A 19,603-nucleotide genomic window follows, 5' to 3' on the forward strand; every position below is an offset into this window, starting at 1 on the left:
CAGGTGTTTTATAGATGATTTTTTTAAAAATCTAGTTATTTTATTTATTTTTGGCTGTGTTGGGTCTTTGTTGCTGCGTGCAGGCTTTTCTCTAGTTGCGGAGAGTGGGGGCTACTCTTCGTTGTGGTGCACAAGCTTCTCATTGGGTGGGTTGTCTTGTTGCAGAACACGGGCTCTAGGCGCGCGGGCTTCAGTAGTTGTGGCTCGCGGGCTCTAGAGCACAGGCTCAGTAGTTGTGGTGCACGGGCTTAGTTGCTCCGCGGCATGGGGGATCTTCCCGGACCAGGGCTCGAACCTGTGTTCCCTGCATTGGCAGGCAGATTCTTAACCACTGCGCCACCAGGGAAGTCCAAACCAGGTGTTTTAAATAATATAATTTGGCAACTCTGCTCTGGCAGATTCTGCCCCCTCCCCACCTGCCCCCCCAGGGTTTGTTGTTGTTGCTCTTTGTTGTTTAGTGACTTTTCTGAACTGATTTTTAAAAGTCTGTATTCTTAGTTGTGTGTGGGCACTGAAGTCTTGTCTCGGTTAGCTCAGTGGGCAGTGATTGGATAGAAATTTAATTTCCTTAGATGCCTGGAAGCAGTCTCCCAGTCTAAGCTAAGGGACTCTGTATCCGTGTTGCGGCAATCCTTTAACACTCAGCCATGCGGTTTACAGCTGCCCCCTAGCCTTTGCCTTCTGCTTGCACAGAGCCTCAAGGTTGTTCAGCGGTGAGAGTTTATGGCCTGCCTGCTCAGGCTCAGATCTTCTGAGCATGTGCCCAGCCCTATGCATGCATGTGACCTTCTAAATTCCTGGTGGTCAGGGATAGATATACACACATATGTGTGTGTGGGTGTGTATATGTATATGTGTATAGGTGTATATATACGTGTGTGTATATATACATATATATGCATATGTGTGTGTATATATATATATATATATATATATACATATATATGTGTATTCCTCCCCCTCCAGATCCCCCTAAGGATATCTCATTCCCCAGATTTTCTCTTTTTTTTTCTTTTTTTTTCTTTTTTTTTTTTTGGTTTGGTTGTTGGTTTTTTTTTTTCCACAGTGACTTTTGAATTTTATTTTTTTATACAGCAGGTTCTTATTAGTTATCCATTTTATATATATTAGTGTATATATGTCAATCCCAATCCCCCAATTCATCACACCACCACCCCGCCACTTTCCCCCCTTGGTGTCCATATGTTTGTTCTCTACTTCTGTGTCTCAATTTCTGCCCTGCAAACCGGTTCATCTGTACCATTTTCTAGGTTCCACATATATGCGTTAATATACAATATTTGTCTTTCTCTTTCTGACTGACTTCACTCTGTATGACAGTCTCTAGATGCATCCATGTGTCTACAAATGCCCCAATTTCGTTCCTTTTTATGGCTGAGTAATATTCCATTGTATATATGTACCACATCTCCTTTATCCATTCATCTGTTGATTGGCATTTAGGTTGCTTCCATGTCCTGGCTATTGTAAATAGTGCTGCAGTGAACACTGGGGTGCATGTGCCTTTTTGAATTATGGTTTTCTCTGGATATATGCCCAGTAGTGGAATTGCTGGGTCATATGCTAATTCTATTTTTAGTTTTTTAAGAAACCTCCATACTGTTCTCTATAGTGGCTGTATCAGTTTGCATTCCCATCAACAGTGCAGGAGGGTTCCCTTTTCTCCACACCCTCTCCAGCATTTGTTCTTTGTAGATTTTCTGATGATGCCCATTCTAACTGATGTGAGGTGATACCTCACTGTAGTTTTGATTTGCATTTCCCTAATAATTAGTGATGTTGAGCAGCTTTTCATGTGCTTCTTGGCCATCTGTATGTCTTCTTTGGAGAAATGTCTATTTAGGTCTTCTGCCCATTTTTGGATTGGGGTGTTTGTTTCTTTAATATTGAGCTGAATGAGCTGTTTATATATTTTGGAGATTAATCCTTTGTCTGTTGATTTGTTTGCAAATATCTTCTCCCATTCTGAGGGTTGCCTTTTTGTCTTCTTTGTAGTTTCCTTTGCTGTGCAAAAGCTTTGAAGTTTCATTAGGTCCCATTTGTTTATTTTTGTTTTTATTTCCATTACTCTAGGAGGTGGATGAGAAAAGATCTTGCTGTGATTTATGTCGAAGAGTGTTCTTCCTATGTTTTCCTCTAAGAGTTTTATGGTGTCTGGTCTTACATTTAGGTCTTTAATCCATTTTGAGTTTATTTTTGTGTATGGTGTTAGAGAGTGTTCTAATTTCATTCTTTTACATGTAGCTGTCCAGTTTTCCCAGCACCACTTATTGAAGAGACTGTCTTTTTTCCATTGTATATCCTTGCCTCTTTGTCATAGATGAGTTGACCATAGGTGTGTGGGTTTGTCTCTGGGCTTTCTATCCTGTTGCCTTGATCTATATTTCTGTTTTTGTGCCAATACTGTATTGTCTTGATTACTGTAGCTTTGTAGTATAGCCTGAAGTCAGGGAGTCCGATTCCTCCAGCTCTGTTTTTTTCCCTCAAGACTGCTTTGGCTATTCGGGGTCTTTTGTGTCTCCATGCAAATTTTAAGATTTTTTGCTCTAGTTCTGTAAAAAATGTCATTGGTAATTTGATAGGGATTGCACTGAATCTGTAGATGGCTTTGGGTAGTATAGTCATTTTCACAATATTGATTCTTCCCATCCAAGAACATGGTCTATCTCTCCATCTGTTTGTAGCATCTTTAATTTCTTTCAGCAGTGTTTTGTAGTTTTCTGCATACAGGTCTTTTGTCACTGTAGGTAGGTTTATTCGTAGGTATTTTATTCTTTTTGTTGCAGTGGTAAATGGGAGTGTTTCCATAATTTCTCTTTCAGATTTTTCATCATTAGTGTATAGGAATGCAAGAGATTTCTGTGCATTAATTTTGTATCCTGCAACTTTACCAAATTCATTGATTAGCTTGAGTAGTTTTCTAGTTTTCTGGTGACATCTTTAGGATTCTCTATGTATAGTATCATGTCATCTGCAAACAGTGACAGTTTTACTTCCTCTTTTCCAATTTGTATTCCTTTTATTTCTTTTTCTTCTCTGATTGCTGTGGCTAGGACTTCCAAAACTGTGTTGAATAATAGTGGTGAGAGTGGACATCCTTGTCTTTTTCTTGATCTCAGAGGAAATGCTTTCAGTTTTTCACCATTAAGAATGATGTTTGCTGTGGGTTTGTCGTATATGGCCTTTATTATATTGAGGTAGGTTCCCTCTATGCCCACTTTCTGGAGAGTTTTTATCATAAATGGATGTTGAATTTTGTTGAAAGCTTTTTCTGCATCTATTGAGATGATCATATGTTTTTTTTCCTTCAATTTGTTAATAGGGTGTGTCACATTGATTGATTTGCGTATATTGAAGAATCCTTGCATCCCTGGGATAAATCCCACTTGATCACAGTGTATGATCCTTTTAATGTGTTGTTGGATTCTGTTTGCTAGTATTTTGTTGAGGATTTTTGCATCTGTATTCATGAGTGATATTGGTCTGTAATTTTCTTTTTTTGTAGTATCTGTCTGGTTTTGGTATCAGGGTGATGGTGGCCTCATAGAATGAGTTTGGGAGTGTTCCTTCCTCTGCAGTTTTTTGGAAGAGTTTGAGAAGGATGGGTGTTAGCTCTTCTCCAAATGTTTGGTAGAAATCACCTGTGAAGCCATCTGGTCCTGGACTTTTGTTTGTTGGAAGATTTTTAATCACAGTTTCATTTTCATTACTTGTGATTGGTCTGTTCATATTTTCTGTTTCTTCCTGGTTCAGTCTTGGAAGGTTATACCTTTCTAAGAATTTGTCCATTTCTTCCAGGTTGTCCATTTTATTGGCATAGAGTTGCTTGTAGTAGTCTCTTAGGATGCTTTGTATCTCTGCTGTGTCTGTTGTAACTTCTCCTTTTTCATTTCTAATTTTATTCATTTGAGTCCTCTCCATCTTTTCCTTGATGAGTCTGGCTAAAGGTTTATCAATTTTGTTTATCTTCTCAAAGAACCAGCTTTTAGTTTTATTGATCTTTGCTATTGTTTTCTCTGTTTCTGTTTCATTTATTTCTGCTCTGATCTTTATGATTTCTTTTCTTCTGCTAACTTTGGGTTCTGTTTGTTCTTCTTTCTCTAGTTCCTTTAGGTGTAAGGTTAGATTGTTTATTTGAGATTCTTCTTGTTTCCTGAGGTAGGCTTGTATAGCTCTAAACTTCCCTCTTAGAACTGCTTTTGCTGCATCCCATAGGTTTTGGATCGTCGTGTTTTCATTGTAATGTGTCTCTAGGTATTTTTTGATTTCCTCTTTGATTTCTTCAGTGATCTCTTGGTTATTTAGTAACATATTGTTTAGCCTCCATGTATTCGTGTTTTTTACGGTTTTTTCCCTGTAATTCATTTCTAATCTCATAGTGTTGTGGTCAGAAAAGATGCTTGATATGATTTCAGTTTTCTTAAATTACTGAGGGTTGATTTGTGACCCAAGATGTGATCTATCCTGGAGGATGTTCCATGTGCAGTTGAGAAGAAAGTGCAATCTGCTGGTTTTGGATGGAAGGTTCTATAAATATCAATTAAATCTATCTGGTCTGTTGTGTCATTTAAAGCTCGTGTTTCCTTATTAATTTTCTGACTGGATGATCTGTCCATTGGTGTAAATGAGGTGTTAAAGTCCCCCACTATTATTGTGTTACTGTTGATTTCCTCTTTTATAGCTGTTAGCAGTTGTCTTATGTATTGAGGTGCTCCTATGTTGTGTGCATATCTATTTATAATTGTTATATCTTCTTGGATTGATCCCTTGATCATTATGTAGTGTCCGTCCTTGTCTCTTGTAACATTCTTTATTTTAAAGTCTATTTTATCTGATATGAGTATAGCTACTCCAGCTTTCTTTTGATTTCCATTTGCATGGAATATCTTTTTCCATCCCCTCACTTTCAGTCTGTATGTGTCCCTAGGTCTGAAGTGGATCTCTTGTAGACAGCATATATATAGATGGGTCTTGTTTTTGTATCCATTCAGCAAGCCTGTGTCTTTTGGTTGGAGCATTTAATCCATTCATGTTTAAGGTAATTATCAATATGTATGTTCCTATGACCATTTTCTTAATTGTTTTGGGTTTGTTTTTGTAGGTCCTGTCCTTCTCTTGTGTTTCCCACTTAGAGAAGTTCCTTTAGCATTTGTTGTAGAGCCGGTTTGGTGGTGCTGAATTCTCTTAGCTTTTGCTTGTCTGTAAAGCTTTTGAGTTCTCCATCGAATCTGAATGAGATCCTTGCCGGGTAGAGTAATCTTGGTTGTAGGTTCTTCCCTTTCATCACTTTAAATATGTCATGCCACTCCCTTCTTGCTTGTAGTTTCTGCTGAGAAATCAGCTGTTAACCTTATGGGAGTTCCCTTGTATGTTATTTGTCATTTTTCCCTTGCTGCTTTCAATAATTTTTCTTTGTCTTTAATTTTTGCCAATTTGATTACTATGTGTCTCGGCATGTTTCTCCTTGGGTTTATCCTGCCTGGGACTCTCTGAGCTTCCTGGACTTGGGTGGCTATTACCTTTTCCACGTTAGGGAAGTTTACAACTATAATCTCTTCAAATATTTTCTCGGGTCCTTTCTCTCTCTCTTCTCCTTCTGGGACCCCTATAACGTGAATGTTGTTGCGTTTACTGTTGTCCCAGAGGTCTCTTAGGCTGTCTTCATTCCTTTTCATTCTTTTTTCTTTATTCTGTTCTGCAGCAGTGAATTCCCCCATTCTGTCTTCCAGGTCACTTATCCGTTCTTCTGCCTCAGTTATTCTGCTATTGATTCCTTCTAGTGTATTTTTCATTTCAGTTATTGTATTGTTCATCTCTGTTTGTTTGTTAATTCTTCTAGGTCTTTGTTAAACATTTCTTGCATCTTCTCGATCTTTCCTCCATTCTTTTTCTGAGGTCCTCGGTCATCTTTACTGTCATTATTCTGAATTCTTTTTCTGCAGCGTTGCCTATCTCCGTTTCATTTAGTTGTTTTTCTGGGGTTTTATCTTTTTCCTTCATCTGGTATGTAGCCTGCTGCCTTTTCATCTTGTCTATCTTTCTGTGAATGTGGTTTTTGTTCCACAGGCTGCAGGGTTGTAGTTCTTCTTGGTTGTGCTGTCTGCCCTCTGGTGGATAAGGCTATCTAAGAGGCTTGTGGCAGTTTCCTGATGGAAGGGACTGGTGGTGGGTAGAGCTGGATGTTGCTCTGGTGGGCAGGGCTCAGTAAAACTTTAATCTGCTTTTCTGCTGATGGGTGGGGCTGGGTTCCCTCCCTGTTGGTTGTTTGGCCTGAGGCGACCCAACACTGGAGCCTACCCGGGCTTTTTGGTGGGGCTAATGACAGACTCTGGGAGGGCTCACGCCAAGGAGTACTTCCCAGAACTTCTGCTGTCAGTGTCCTTGTCCTCATGGTGAGACACAGCCACCCCCTGCCTCTGCACAAGACCCTCCCACACTAGCAGGTAGGTCTGGTTCAGTCTCTCCTGGGGTCACTGCTCCTTCCCCTGGGTCCTGATGTGCACACTACTTTGTGTATGCCCTCCAAGAGTGGAGTCTGTTTCCCCCAGTCCTGTCGAAGTCCTGCAGTCAAATCCTGCTAGCCTTCAAAGTCTGATTCTCTGGGAAGTCCTCCTCCCTTGTCGGACCCTCAGGTTGGAAGCCTGACGTGGGGCTCAGAACCTTCACTCCAGTGGGTGGACTTCTGTGGTATAAGTGTTCTCCAGTCTGTGAGTCACCCACCCAGCAGTTTCTGGATTTGATTTTATTGTGATTGCGCCCCTCCTACCGTCTCATTGTGGCTTCTCCTTTGTCTTTGGTTGTGGGGTATCTTTTTTGGTGAGTTCCAGTGTCTTCCTGTCGCTGATTGTTCAGCAGTTAGTTGTGATTCCAGTGTTCTCGCAAGAGGGAGTGAGTGCATGTCCATCTACTCCGCCGTATTGAACCAATCTCTCTCATTCCCTAGATTTTCTTTTTAATGGTTTTGGTTAGCCTGCTGTTTGCCCCAACTGTTACCCAATGTCTGGGAAGGCTAAGATGATCAGTAGTTGCTTCTGATTGTTTTTGATAAACTCTCTGGGGGAATAGGCTATTCAGTGGGCAAGTGCCAAGTCAGGTTAAATAAAGACAGGCTTGCAAATGGATTCTTCCTGGGAACCACCAGATAGTCAAATAATGACAGTTCTCTGGGAATGGTGCTTTGACAGAGCTCCAGCCCCACAGCCCTCTCCAGTGGTTGTCAGGCTATCTGTTTCCAGGGCTGCTTGGAGGTGGGTAGAGGAATAGGGCAAATTTAAATGTCTCAAAGGTCACTGTTCTTCCTATCTTTCTTGAAAAAATGCTCCCCGAATTGTTTCAAGCATCTGGTTAATGTCTAGAGTTTTGAAGAAGCTGATTTTGATCATTTTTGCCAGTGTTCTTGTTCCCTTTAATGGTGGTGAGGATTTTCAGAGGTCCTTTACTTGGTGGTTTTTGCTGACATCTCTCTTCCCTGTGTTTAAAGGCATCATGTTTGCTATGCACGTTGCTGGGTTTTATCTGTTTGTCTGGTGTTCTCAAATGAATCTTGAGTTTTGTTACTTTGTTTAGAGTACTTTCCTCAGTGGTATAACTTACGTGTAAAGTTTGGTTTTCAGTCCTTTTACCCATATTACCCCATTTGTCTAAGATGCAGGGCTGACTTCCTCATTTTCACATCAGGCAAGGCACCATGTTACCTTCCTTTTCCCTACAAAATGCAAATGTCGTTTCCTCATAAGGAATAATTTTAAAGTTCATTTACTGTTTTGATACAGGCAGTTGAAGACGATTTTGTGGAGATGCGCAAGAACGACCCCCAGAGCATCACTGCCGACGATCTCCACCAGTTGCTCATTGTAGCTCGGTGAGTGTGCATGTCCACGATCGCCTTTTCAGTGAGCTGTGGATAAATCTGCTTATTTAGGATAACTGAGGCAGACTTATAAAAATGGAAATGAACTTTTTCCTTCTAAAAATCCCTTGTGAAATGACTCATTGAGGGGGAGTCAGTGGCCAGGGATCACCTCAGTGGACCAGGCACGCTCCCTGTTCTCCACACTTCAAAGAGGGAATCGCCCTCCAAATATGACTCTTAAAGTATTCCTTTGTAGAAGTCTCACTTGGCTTTTCAGTTCTGTAGTTACCAGATGGTCTTGTCTCCCACAACAGTATTAAAAAAAACTTACAAACCAGTAGGTCTTAAAAAAAAAAAAAGTCATTATTCTAGGTCTAGACTTAAATTTGTTTCTGTATTTCAAACCAGGTTTCTGTCTCTCAGTGCTGGTCAGACAACACTGTCAAGAGAACGATGGCTAAGAGCAAAGCAGCTAGAGTCTTTAAGAAGAACCAGACTTCAACAGCAGAAATGTGTGAATGGAAATGAACTTTGAAGGTACTGACATCTATGAAAGAGTAATGGGCAAATTGTAGCCACATTATTGTAAAATTCAAATATCATTTATACCACACTGTTTTGTAGATAATTTGTATCAAAAAAGAAAACCAATGTCTTTTCCTGAAATCACACCTGGTAACATCTAAAGTTTATATAATATTCAGTAAGGGCTTTTTCCTTACTGATTTTATGGAGCTTTTGAAGTTTGTTTTATAATTATATAAATTAGTAATGTACAAAAATGTATTTGATATTAAAAGTTTAATATTGATAATGTTGCTGATTATACCATTTCCTTAGTTTCCTTAGCTTCGGCTAAGTCATAGGCCAGACTCTGTTGAAATGCTAACATCAACATCATTTGAAGAAAATTGTTGCAATTCCAAAGTCAGAGGAATTGTTCACTTGAGATTTTTATGTCTTTCCAGTGAACAGTGGGTGTGAATGTGCACCGTGGTCCAGGTTTGGGGAATGGAGCATACTTGCCATAATTCACATGATCATGTGAAATTCTGTAAGATTATTTCCCAGACATCTGACCACAGCTTTTTTCCATTTAACAGTTGTTAACAACATGCAAAACAAGTCTTTAAATGGCAGTGGTTCCCAGACTTTTTGGGTTTCATGGACCAGTAATACTTCCAAAAATTGTGGGGATTGACAGAGTTGCCAATTTATTTTGCCAAGTAATCTGAAAGAAGTCACTGTATTATCACCCCTTTTTTTTCATAAAAGGACAATCTCAGAACAAGAGATAGTCCTTTAAATGGAATAAATGTAGCTTTTTGAAAAAACACTACATTGTCCTTATTTTTCTCATTTCACTCCAGTGTATTTGGGAACCACTGTTTTATGGACTCGCTTAAGGGAATGCTGTCTGCCCTGTGAAGTTGTTTTGCCCAAATAGGAAGAGGACAAAATTTATTTAACTTTTAAAAAAATGCCTTCTTTAGAAAAAAATGGTTTTTAATTCTTTTCCTTAATAAATGTCATTTAGTTGCTGTGATTACATTGGATTTTGCACTTTTTATATAAATTTATCAATTAGTTCCAGATGTATTAGATGAATATTATCTGCTAGTCCAGGAATACCCTGATAAAACTGTATGTAGTTAGGTTTTCCCCAGACAAATTACAGTTTTAATACAAATTTTCAAGGGAATAAAAATATTATCCATAGCTAGAAAGCGAATTGATACAGTAAAGTAGTATAAGTGGCATCAAGAATCTTTGGAAAGGTTAGAACATTACTTTTAAGCTATCACTGGTTATATATAAAGATTAGTTTCTTTTAGTCAGTAACTTAATTAGTCGGAAACATTAGAGATCAGTTAAATGATTACTTAAATTCTGCACCCCCCTGGCCCCCAAGGCCTAAAGTGACATTGCTAACCAAGAAAACAGGGTCAGCCTTGAAAATGGAGGAATTTATTATGCCTCATGAGCTGAAGTGAAAATTACTAGTTGTTTAACTTTTCCTAAACTCAAATCTATTTTTATAAACTAATGTAAATAATCTGTTTATATTTAGAATTCTAACTGGTTTTCATTTTTATAACTGGTAGACTAGACCTTCCTTAAACTTTTAGAAATAAAACAAAGGCTCAACTGGATTTGTGGGAATAAAATTCAACAGAGTAGATGAGTTACTGTGTGTTTATTGTGCCAGTGTGAATTGTAATTTACCAAAGAGAAGTACATTAATTTGCTTGGTCTTACCGAGAAGTTCCCCTGAAAGGAAAACCCTCTTTCAAATAAATAAAACTTCCTAAATTACTAGTACTTCGGGCTGTTTTTCATGAATTATGAGACTCACCCCATGTGATCTTCTGTGTGGAAAACCATTACGAGGTAAACTTCAGTATGAGAGGCGGTGCAGCATGGCGTCCTCCCTCTGAAGCCCCACTCAGGTAAGAGATTAGTACTCTGGGCTCCAGAAATCCTTTTCTCCTGGGACAGTGAAGTTTGTTGCTCTAATGCAATGTTAATCCTATTTGAAGCACCGGGAAACTGAACAGACATCTATATATTATCACCCTGATTGGAATTAAATTTTAGTTTTAATTTTAGTTTTAAAATTAATTTTAATTAATTTAGTTTTAATTTTAATTCCTTAATTTTTGGTTTCAAAAATCTCTTTGGAACTAATTTCTTTGGAGCTTAAAACACATACTTTTATCACCTGACCTTGACTTTATTTTCTCTTATGTTGTAGGACATCTAATAGTTTCAAGAAAAGGTGGTAAGAGAAAAAAGCATTCAGTTTCGACGTTTGGTTTTTAAAATCTGATGGTTTGTGATCCATTTCATCATTTTTAAAGTCATGAAAACACTTCAAAAGAGTAGAGAAGTATTAGGAAAGCCTGGGACCAAGTGTTCAGTTATGGCAAACTTACCTTGCTTCCAAATTCTTTAGTCTGACATAAAATATCAAACCTTTATCTTCAAAATATTATTCAAGGAATTCTCATAGACATTGTCACTTTAAATTATAATGATATTTTATTTTAAATAGTCACAGCATCTGACACTTCAAAAAAGATAGATACCATTAATAAATAACAAAAGTGGAAATATCAAAGTTACAACAGACATAATGTGTAGCTGAGAATCATTTCAACAGAGTAAGGCTCTAAATATATCAGACAAACCAATGACTTGTTTGTTTGGAATAAGGTGTGCAACTTTCTTACTGTATAGGCTTTACAGACAAGGCCCTGGTTCCATGTGGTCAAGGTTACAGTCATAAAACCTAAAGTTTTAGCACAGTTGTGCTTCAGACTAAATTTTCAATAGTTGTGCTCGTCTACACAGGATGTTATGGACTGCCCCCTGCAAAAAATTACAACTTGAAAGACTTCTTTCAAACATTACCAGTATCCAATATGTATACATTCTTAACATTTCTGAAAAGAGAGCAAAATTAATAGGTGCTGGTGTTCACATCTGACAGCTCAGGTTTTATGACTGACAAGTCTTAATGCTCCTAGACTTTGGGGTGTACAAGGTAGCAGTATTTTAAATTTAAGTAGAATGTGGGGAAAATTAGGATCAAATGGGCATTCATTTCTTGACTGTAACGCCATTAGCCCTCAATTAACTCTTTATAGGGAATGGTTAAGCCATCAAAAACTTAAACCAACAGTTTTTATATTAAAATGCTTCACCATACTAGTAACACTTTGAAGTTACTAAAAACTAAGTATTTACCTTGTAGAGGAAACACACAGAAATGAATTGACAAACAGAAAAACAAGTTATGAAAAATGCTAATCACCTAAATGGATCCATGTCCACCCTTTGTGTATACTTCATACATTCTACCCACCCACCCCACTCCAAAAAAGGTTCAGGTTATTACGTCCCAAAGTAATCTATTCCTGAATTACTTTTAAAGAGACAAACTGCTCTGTAGTGTATAAGCTACTTAGGTCTACACATTCTAGGATGATGCACTTCCACTGTCCTAGCTCTCAGATTTGGAAATCTGCTCAGGTTCAGTCTCCTTTTAAAACCTTTCCAAAATAAACATAATTAGAATTTGTGATCCCTAGATTCAAAGACAGTACAGGTTATATGACACCTTTTTTTTGGATTAAATAAAAGCCACAGGATTCTGTGTGGCTAAAAACTAAATCTGAATTATTCGTGTCTGGCATTGAGTAAACATATTTTTAAGTTCATTCTGCTGGACTTCATTAACTCCTTCAGGTTCTGCAGGGCTCTTCTGAACCTTTGCCACTGCAAAGCTTATCCCCTGGGTTAATCCAGCTTGGGTAATATTAGCAACCTGGACCATGGAACTTCGAATCTTTGCAAAGGGAGAGACTGCTCTGCTGCTACAGCTCTCTGAAGGAGAAGGAGTTATGTGAAGCCCTCTCTCAAGTTCAAGTGTGCCAGATTCGGAGCCGGGGGTCTTTTGAGATACGACTGAATGCACTGGTTCAACTGACAAAAGCTGTGGGCCTGCTGCAGAAAAAGACACATCTAACTGAGATGGTCGAGAAGGTATCTGTTCCGCTGATTCAAATTGAGCTTCTTCGTTAGAAACTTGATTGGTCATTTGATTTCCTTCCTCACTAGCCTGCTGAGAAACAGACCTGGTTTCTAATAGCTGGGTCATTTTGTTTTGTGCATCTTGAACAAATCTGTGGCAATAAGTATCCACGGGCTTGGCAAAGCCAGTCAATGTGTGTATGTTGTCAGCAGAAGGACTTTTCTTCAAAGAAGACTCATAGCCTTTTCCAAGCCCACTTTCATGAGCAAGAGTAACCTCTGAAGGAACATGAATGCTAATATCAGTGCTGCTAATAGACTGGGATCGACTGCCTAATCGAGGTATTGAAGCAATAATACCACAACTAGGAAGAACATAGTCTACTGGCCCTACATTCTCTAAAGAGTTAGCTAGCTGCCTGTCTTCATCAGACTTGGAATTTGTAAGGAATTCATCAGAGTGGTATGAGTCATTATCTGAAGACATTTCCCCATCTGACTCTGCCTGGGGTTTATTATCCATCACACTAGCGTTTTCCATGGTTTCAAGACTACTGTCTGATTTCCAAAGATTTACTTTTAAGTTTGGTTTTAGAAAGTTAACTTTCATTTCAGGTTTTGTAAAGTTTCCTAGCTTTCGTAGATTGCCAATATTTACATTGGATTTGGTCTGTTTCACTTTTTGATTTAGAGATGAAAATTTGCTCATTAAAAATTTTTTTCCCTGGGCCAAAGAGCCTTGGTTTTGAGATCTGATGCCAATGATGTCTTCATGAGGTTTACTGCTCTTCCTACAAATTAGAAAAGAAAAAAGTTAATTTCCCATGGAATCCAGTATACCAGTTCCAATTATTAATGTAAGTGAAAACTCTTATTTAAATTGGGCCCAATTTCTTAAAAACAGTACACTGCTAAATGATAAACCCAGATAACCCCTTGGACTTAATGCAAGAACATTAATGTCCAATACAAATGTGAGCTATATACAATTTTACATACAAAATATCGTCATTTCAACTAATCAGTATTAAGAGATGATTAATCAGATATCTTAATCTTTCTTAAACTAAGTCTTTGGAACAGCCAATGCATAGTATTTTATATTTTACAACAGGGCAGCAGAAGCCTTTGTAAGTGACATTGACAAGTCACCCCCAGGCACCGAATGGAATTGGTGGCCCGGCTGTGTGACTTTCACCCCAAGTTCAGCAAGCAGGCCACAGACATCTCCCCCACATGCTGTCATCTTTCTCAAGCAGGCCACCTGGTGCACTGAAGAACCACCCTGTGGAAACACTACATCTGCAATATTTTAATCCTACTTAATGAAGCGCTTCACAGTAATTAGATGAATTATGTTGAGTTCTTTGGCATTCAGGGAGGAGAGGGAGGTAATGGAGGAGGGGAGGGAAGCCTCCTAACAGTAGCCTCAACCTCTGCTTTTGCATTATTCTGAGAATAAATGTTTCCAGAAAAACCCCACACCCAAAATTTAGACTAGTCCCATTTCAAAGGCTCCACAGCCGTATGTGGTGACTGGCTACAATTTGGGGCAGCACAGATCCACCACATCAGCAATCTAAACCACCAGCAAAGGCAACACTAACTATAGACAGGTATCTACAGCATCTTAACTAAAGTGTCTACACATTCCAATTTTGCTGAATTCAGGTAGAGCGGGGAGGGGAAAGAACGCCGTTTCCTTATGTTTCCTGTGGGCCACCTGGATTTATTTTAGAAGACTTGAGACATTTAACATAACTGCACTTAAGTGTTTTCTTCTCTGGCATCCCTCATGGCTGCTATAAATAAGAAAAAAGTCAGTGCTATTTACCACACGTCTTAGTACACTGGTTCCACACTTGGTCATGCAAGATCACTGGTCATGAGAATATTTCATAAAAATTATGATGTTAAAGAGCTACTTTACAGTAGCTCTTTATAGATTATATGAAATTTAAATAATCTCATTCAATTAAAAAAAAAGAGCTACTGAAATAATTATTTCTAACAGAAGACAATTTTCCTCTAGATGACCAAATGACTCTCTTTTCTAGTGGAATGTGGACTTTAAAACCTGCTCATTAGATGGAAAACCCACAGATTTTAAATGTAAAATAATCTGTTTATAGGCATTCTTTTCCAAAATTCAAAAACCTAGTGTTTAAAACATACTGGCTGGTTATTTTCTCTAAAAAGTTATTTAAATTTGAATGTTCCCTCTCTTAAGAGTATACTTAAGTGTTTGAAAATATATCACTTGCCATAATTTATTTTATTTATTATTATTACTATTTTGGCCGCGCTGAGCGGCATCCAGGATCTTAGTTTCCTGACCAGGGATCGAACCAGCGGCCCCTTGCAGTGGAGGCACGGAGTCTGTCTTAACCACTGGATCGCCAGGGAAGTCCCATGGCCATAATTTAAACAAAATTATTACTTTCTGATCCACAAAGATATGATACTTCTCCCTCTAAATACCAACACAGTATCATAATGTGATTTCTCTCCCTTTTGCAAATACTTTAAAAGAAGTAAAACTTTAATTTTCTCTGAAGAATAAAGACATTACTATCCAAAGTAGTATACTTACCTCTCAAGCTTTTTCTCTATTATAGGCACATCTAATCCCATGGCTTGCTTGGTGATCTGCAGCATCTCTGCAATGCACTGAAGGGTATCTGAAACCCAAATATAATTGCTTGCCAGTTTCTCCAAAAACATATTTAAAAATTAGCAGTTCTAACTCAGAACTCCAAATGAAATTTGTAATCTTGTAATTAAATACAAGTTTATTTGTTATAATTTACAGAAAAATGCTACTTGTTCATCACTCCCCTCACTAATTCAAAATGTTCTAAAATTTTAACAAGACTAAAGAACAAAAAAACCAAATCGATTGGAATTAAAAGTTTATTCTGAAACCCTCATCTGTCCAAACACTGCTAGATGCTGAGACAACAGCCGTGAACAAGACAGGTGTTGTCTCTGACTACTATCCATGAGAGGCATGTGTGGTAGGAAAGCCACGACACCCATATGGCCAAACACACTGAGAATTCCCATAATAGATTCCCTTGCCCCAGACTACATCATCAGTTCAAATAATGTCCCTGCATTGCTGGGAACAAAGCTGCTATTTCAAGATCTCAAATCACAAAGCTACTTTCCTGGATCATTCAGTTGGTACTGGGTATGTACAGTCCCCAAGTCCACTTGGGCTTATAAGAGCAGAGAAAAAGTTATCACTGAATACTTTCATCTCTCTCCGTTACCTTTTCCATCCTCTTCTGGATTGCGCATTACAGCTCTCAAGGTGTGGAAATAGCCACTTGCTTCTTTATATCTGTAGTGCAGTCGCATGCAGGAGAACTTTGCCTTACCAAAAAGAGTGGGTTCAGGACCTAAAGACCCAAATGAATACATGTAAATCTTTCGCGTAACACTCACTTTCTTCTGTATCTTCAAAAGACTGACAAACATTCATCAATTATTTAGCACTTTTTTCTTCATAATCTAAATGAGAGCACATGCTTATCATGATTTGGTTTCATGAGATTATAAATAAAAATTCTTCAGTCTCAAATATTTAAACTGTCTCGATCCCAGGGTTAATCTTCACAAGGCAAGTAATGAAAGAAATATAGTTATTATTAGACTATATCCATCACTAATCTCAAAATCAGAAGGAAATCCTAAGAAATGTACTACTTAGACTATCCCCTTCTGATTCCTATAAGATGTTATACCACGTGCTTAAATAATGACCCACTCTTAGAAGAAACAATATTTGCTTTCTATGACTTGGTTAGTATGTTAAAATTTACCTATTTCAATTTTTTCCAGGTCTTCTAGACTTAGTCGTTGATACTGGTTTACTTTGTCAACTTCATCATCATAACTAGACAAAGGGAAAGAGAGTAAGAAGAGGATTAAAATCAAAAGCATATTTGGCTTGTCAGCTGAGGTATAATAGCAGCAACTACTATGCAGTTAAAATCTTCCACAGCACAATACATTCTGGGGTAGAGTTAAAAATATTTTAAAAACTAGATGAAATGAGATGAATATTTTATATATATATATATACACACATAAATATATAGTTTAACACCTAAAGGAAAATCAGTTTATACATCTTACACTAAAAGAAATCAAACCAACAAACCTAAACCTTAACCTAAAAGGAGAGAAAAACACATACATATACTGAAGCTATGTATTCCTGATACAGCAGATAAATCTGATATCCAAAATCAAGAATGAAAAATCCATATGATCAGTGCCAATAGGCACCTGGGCCAATGACTGAAAAATGACAGTTCACACAAGGCCAAAAAGAAAGTGAATATGTATTTGACAAAAATAAATCTCAATTCTGGTAAGGCTATGAGGAAGTACTTGTATTTCTGCTAGTGGCATTGTTAACTGGTAGTCTTTCTGGAGATCAATCTTGCAATAAGGCACAAAAGTCATATAATTCATCATACCCTTATAATCAGAGAAGTGCATGTGCACACACACACACACAATTATCTGCACATAGACAGCTGTATCATTCATAATAGCAAAAAAGATGGAAGTATTTTAATGCCTAACAATGGGGAAACATTTAACTAAGGTATAGTAATAAAAACAATGCTTTATGGTCATTCACAATAAAAATATGTGGAATACATCAAAACTTGAGATCTATAGGAAATAATACTAAAAGAACACTATTATATAAACACTGATTATAAAGCACATTTTCAAACTGAAGTCAGAGTGATGTAACAATTATGTAAGGTAAAGGGGTTCAGTGAAATTTCTTAAATAACAAAACTAGATTCTTAACTTTTTTGTCTTACAATTCTAAAAAGGAAATTTACTCGCATTAAAAAAAAGTAAAAGCTTTAAACCAATAAGCAACTTACTAGGCCACGTAGTAGGCGGAGTTAGAAAGCAGTAACAGCACGTCCACATCTCTGTGAGTAGCATCAATGAGGCTAAACAAACACGACAGGGAATTAAATATTTTTGTTTTCATCTACCTTTTTTTTCTACAGCAGATCCACTTATGATAAAAGATTGGAGGGGCTGGGGTGGGGAAAAAAATCAAGTAATCAATGAGTCCCACTTCTTAAGTTAAATATATACAATCTATCCATCTGGGAATTAAAAAAAACCAGAAAAACCAGGAACCCAGTTTAGGAAGGTGGGGTAGATGAAGGAAAGGACTGGAGCTGAGAAGAGGTCCCTTCCCAGAGAGGTAGCCAAGGAGGAGAGAGCACTCAGGGGAAATGGGATAATGGGGGCAGGGGATTGGATGATGGTAGAGGGGGTAAGGGTTGGAAAGAAAGGAAAATGTGAGGCTGAGAAAAGAGAAATTGTCTAGATCATCTCACATGACCTAACCTTCAAAATGACACTGCACATTTAGGGTATTTTTACACTCATGTAGAGTGCATCCTTTGAAAGAACTTTACGTAAATGTAATGTTTATGTGCAAAAATGGAACCCAGCCCAAACTACTTTGCATTTTTCTTACTACAGATTTACTCAGCTTTTAAGGAATGAGTGAACATTTCCTTATTCTAAGTCCATTTTGCCATATTTTATTTCCACTCTAAAATCAAGTATCAGAATAAGGGTTAGAAATTAAATGAATATTGATTAACCATTAAACCAAATACTAATTTTTTTAAAAAGGTCAACACAGAAAATCTACACATAGTCAACAGATAACACGGGCAGAATCTGAAAAACTTTCATCTACTATTAAAACAGCTTTTCCAATCAAAAGGTGAAAATTAATCCACACTCTTACATTGTTTCTCAAAATTCCACTGTTGGTCTACCTTAGAATTTCATAGCTGTTTCCAAAGACTTACCAAATGCTACTGAAAAACAAATGTAAAACGGGAGGGAGAAAAAATCACTTGTAGATGGAATTTAAGTCACGTACATAATCTGCGTAAGAATGAGGTCACTGTTTAACAGGTACTGCAGAGACAACTTTACCAAGATCTTCAAGTGCAGGATTTTACCTCGGCAGCACGTTGCTGCAGCGTGAACTCTAACAGTCTTAATCTAAAATAACAAACTGACCTCAATTTTCACCAAAAATATGCCCCCAAAATACAACTAATTAGGTCAGAAGCCAGAACCCAATGAATACACAGATTGATCTAAAATATGAGCAATAACCAACCAACGGTAAAGAAAAAACCATAAATTCTATGATTTTGGCAGGCTCACTGAGAAGAACACACACTAACGACGTAAAACGTAATTTAGTCGTGCGCGTTGGTACTTACGTGCACTCTTAAAATTGTCGCTTGAGCCAAGCCATAAAAATTACGTCACGACACGTATTGTAATATGAAATAAATTCTAACCCTACTAATTAGTGTTACTTTATCTTAGCTTCTATTTTGACACTAATATTTACATCGGTCAAACATGATCTCGGTCAAAAGCATCCTGTCCGGACGAAAAGCACTTGGCACGTGACAGGCAGTCTAGAAAAATGTCAGCCCTCCCCCCACCCCGCATTTTTACCGACGTATAAGCTGCAGTAAATACTTAATTTCCCTCCCCGCCACCCTCCGCCCCACTTAAACAGAAAAAAACCCAGAAAACAAAAAACCCACACTTTTTTTTTTTTTTTTTTAACACGGACAAGAAAAACAAGAAACCCCCTTTCAGGGCTCCCCGCCCCCGCGCCTGCAGCTGGGAAGTGGGCGCTGCGCTACTCGCTTTTCTCTTCCCACCAGTCAGGCATCCCCTCCTTCCACACGATGAACACGAACACCGCCAGCACCACATGCAGCCCCACCACCGCGACAATGGTCGCGTAAAAGCCACTGTCATCAGGCGACATTAACAGGAGGCTTTGGAAAAGCAGTAATTTACAGGAAAAATACAACCCCACGGGAACTTTAACCATAAGTCCTGCAAAAAGGAGAAAAATCTTGAAAGTCGTCGCCAGGCTGCCGCCTTCAGGCTTGGGCTCGGCGGCGTTGCCGGCGGCACTGCCCGTGGCGTTCGCCTGCCGCTGGGCGGTCGGAGGAGGCCGGTGGGAGCGCGGCATCCCGTCAGTCCGTCCGTCCGTCCGTCCGTCCACGAGTCGAAGCTCAGTCAGAGCCACCAGCAGCAGAGCTAACACCTGCAGCGACTGCGCCGACTGCGGCAACTGCAGCGCGGCCGCGC

At 38.4% G+C, this 19,603-nt stretch overlaps 2 protein-coding genes across 6 annotated transcripts in view; one reads left to right on the top strand and one right to left on the bottom strand.

The window, feature by feature from the left end:
- The window catches only part of MCMBP (minichromosome maintenance complex binding protein), a 70,578-nt gene extending 60,527 nt beyond the window's left edge, over positions 1–10,051 (top strand). For both annotated transcript variants that reach the window (XM_057530345.1, XM_057530346.1), the window contains exons 15-16: positions 7,794–7,882; positions 8,282–10,051. In XM_057530345.1, the coding sequence (XP_057386328.1) occupies positions 7,794–7,882; positions 8,282–8,408 (216 nt within the window). In that variant the 3' untranslated portion in view covers positions 8,409–10,051. The remainder of the gene's footprint in view (positions 1–7,793; positions 7,883–8,281) is intronic.
- Positions 10,052–10,895: 844 nt separating this feature from the next.
- Positions 10,896–19,603, bottom strand: part of INPP5F (inositol polyphosphate-5-phosphatase F) — a 93,560-nt gene continuing 84,852 nt past the window's right edge. For 3 of the 4 annotated variants that reach the window (XM_057530344.1, XM_057530343.1, XM_007173189.3), the window contains 5 exons: positions 17,326–17,397; positions 16,237–16,310; positions 15,685–15,813; positions 15,003–15,090; positions 10,896–13,200 (listed from right to left, as the gene is read on the bottom strand). In XM_057530344.1, coding sequence (XP_057386327.1) covers positions 12,045–13,200; positions 15,003–15,090; positions 15,685–15,813; positions 16,237–16,310; positions 17,326–17,397 — 1,519 coding nt within the window. In that variant the 3' untranslated portion in view covers positions 10,896–12,044. The remainder of the gene's footprint in view (positions 13,201–15,002; positions 15,091–15,684; positions 15,814–16,236; positions 16,311–17,325; positions 17,398–19,603) is intronic. The other variant, XM_007173187.3, reaches the window with a different exon arrangement.

Source organism: Balaenoptera acutorostrata, chromosome 16 (genome assembly GCF_949987535.1).
Source record: "Balaenoptera acutorostrata chromosome 16, mBalAcu1.1, whole genome shotgun sequence".
Classification (NCBI taxonomy): domain Eukaryota; kingdom Metazoa; phylum Chordata; class Mammalia; order Artiodactyla; family Balaenopteridae; genus Balaenoptera; species Balaenoptera acutorostrata.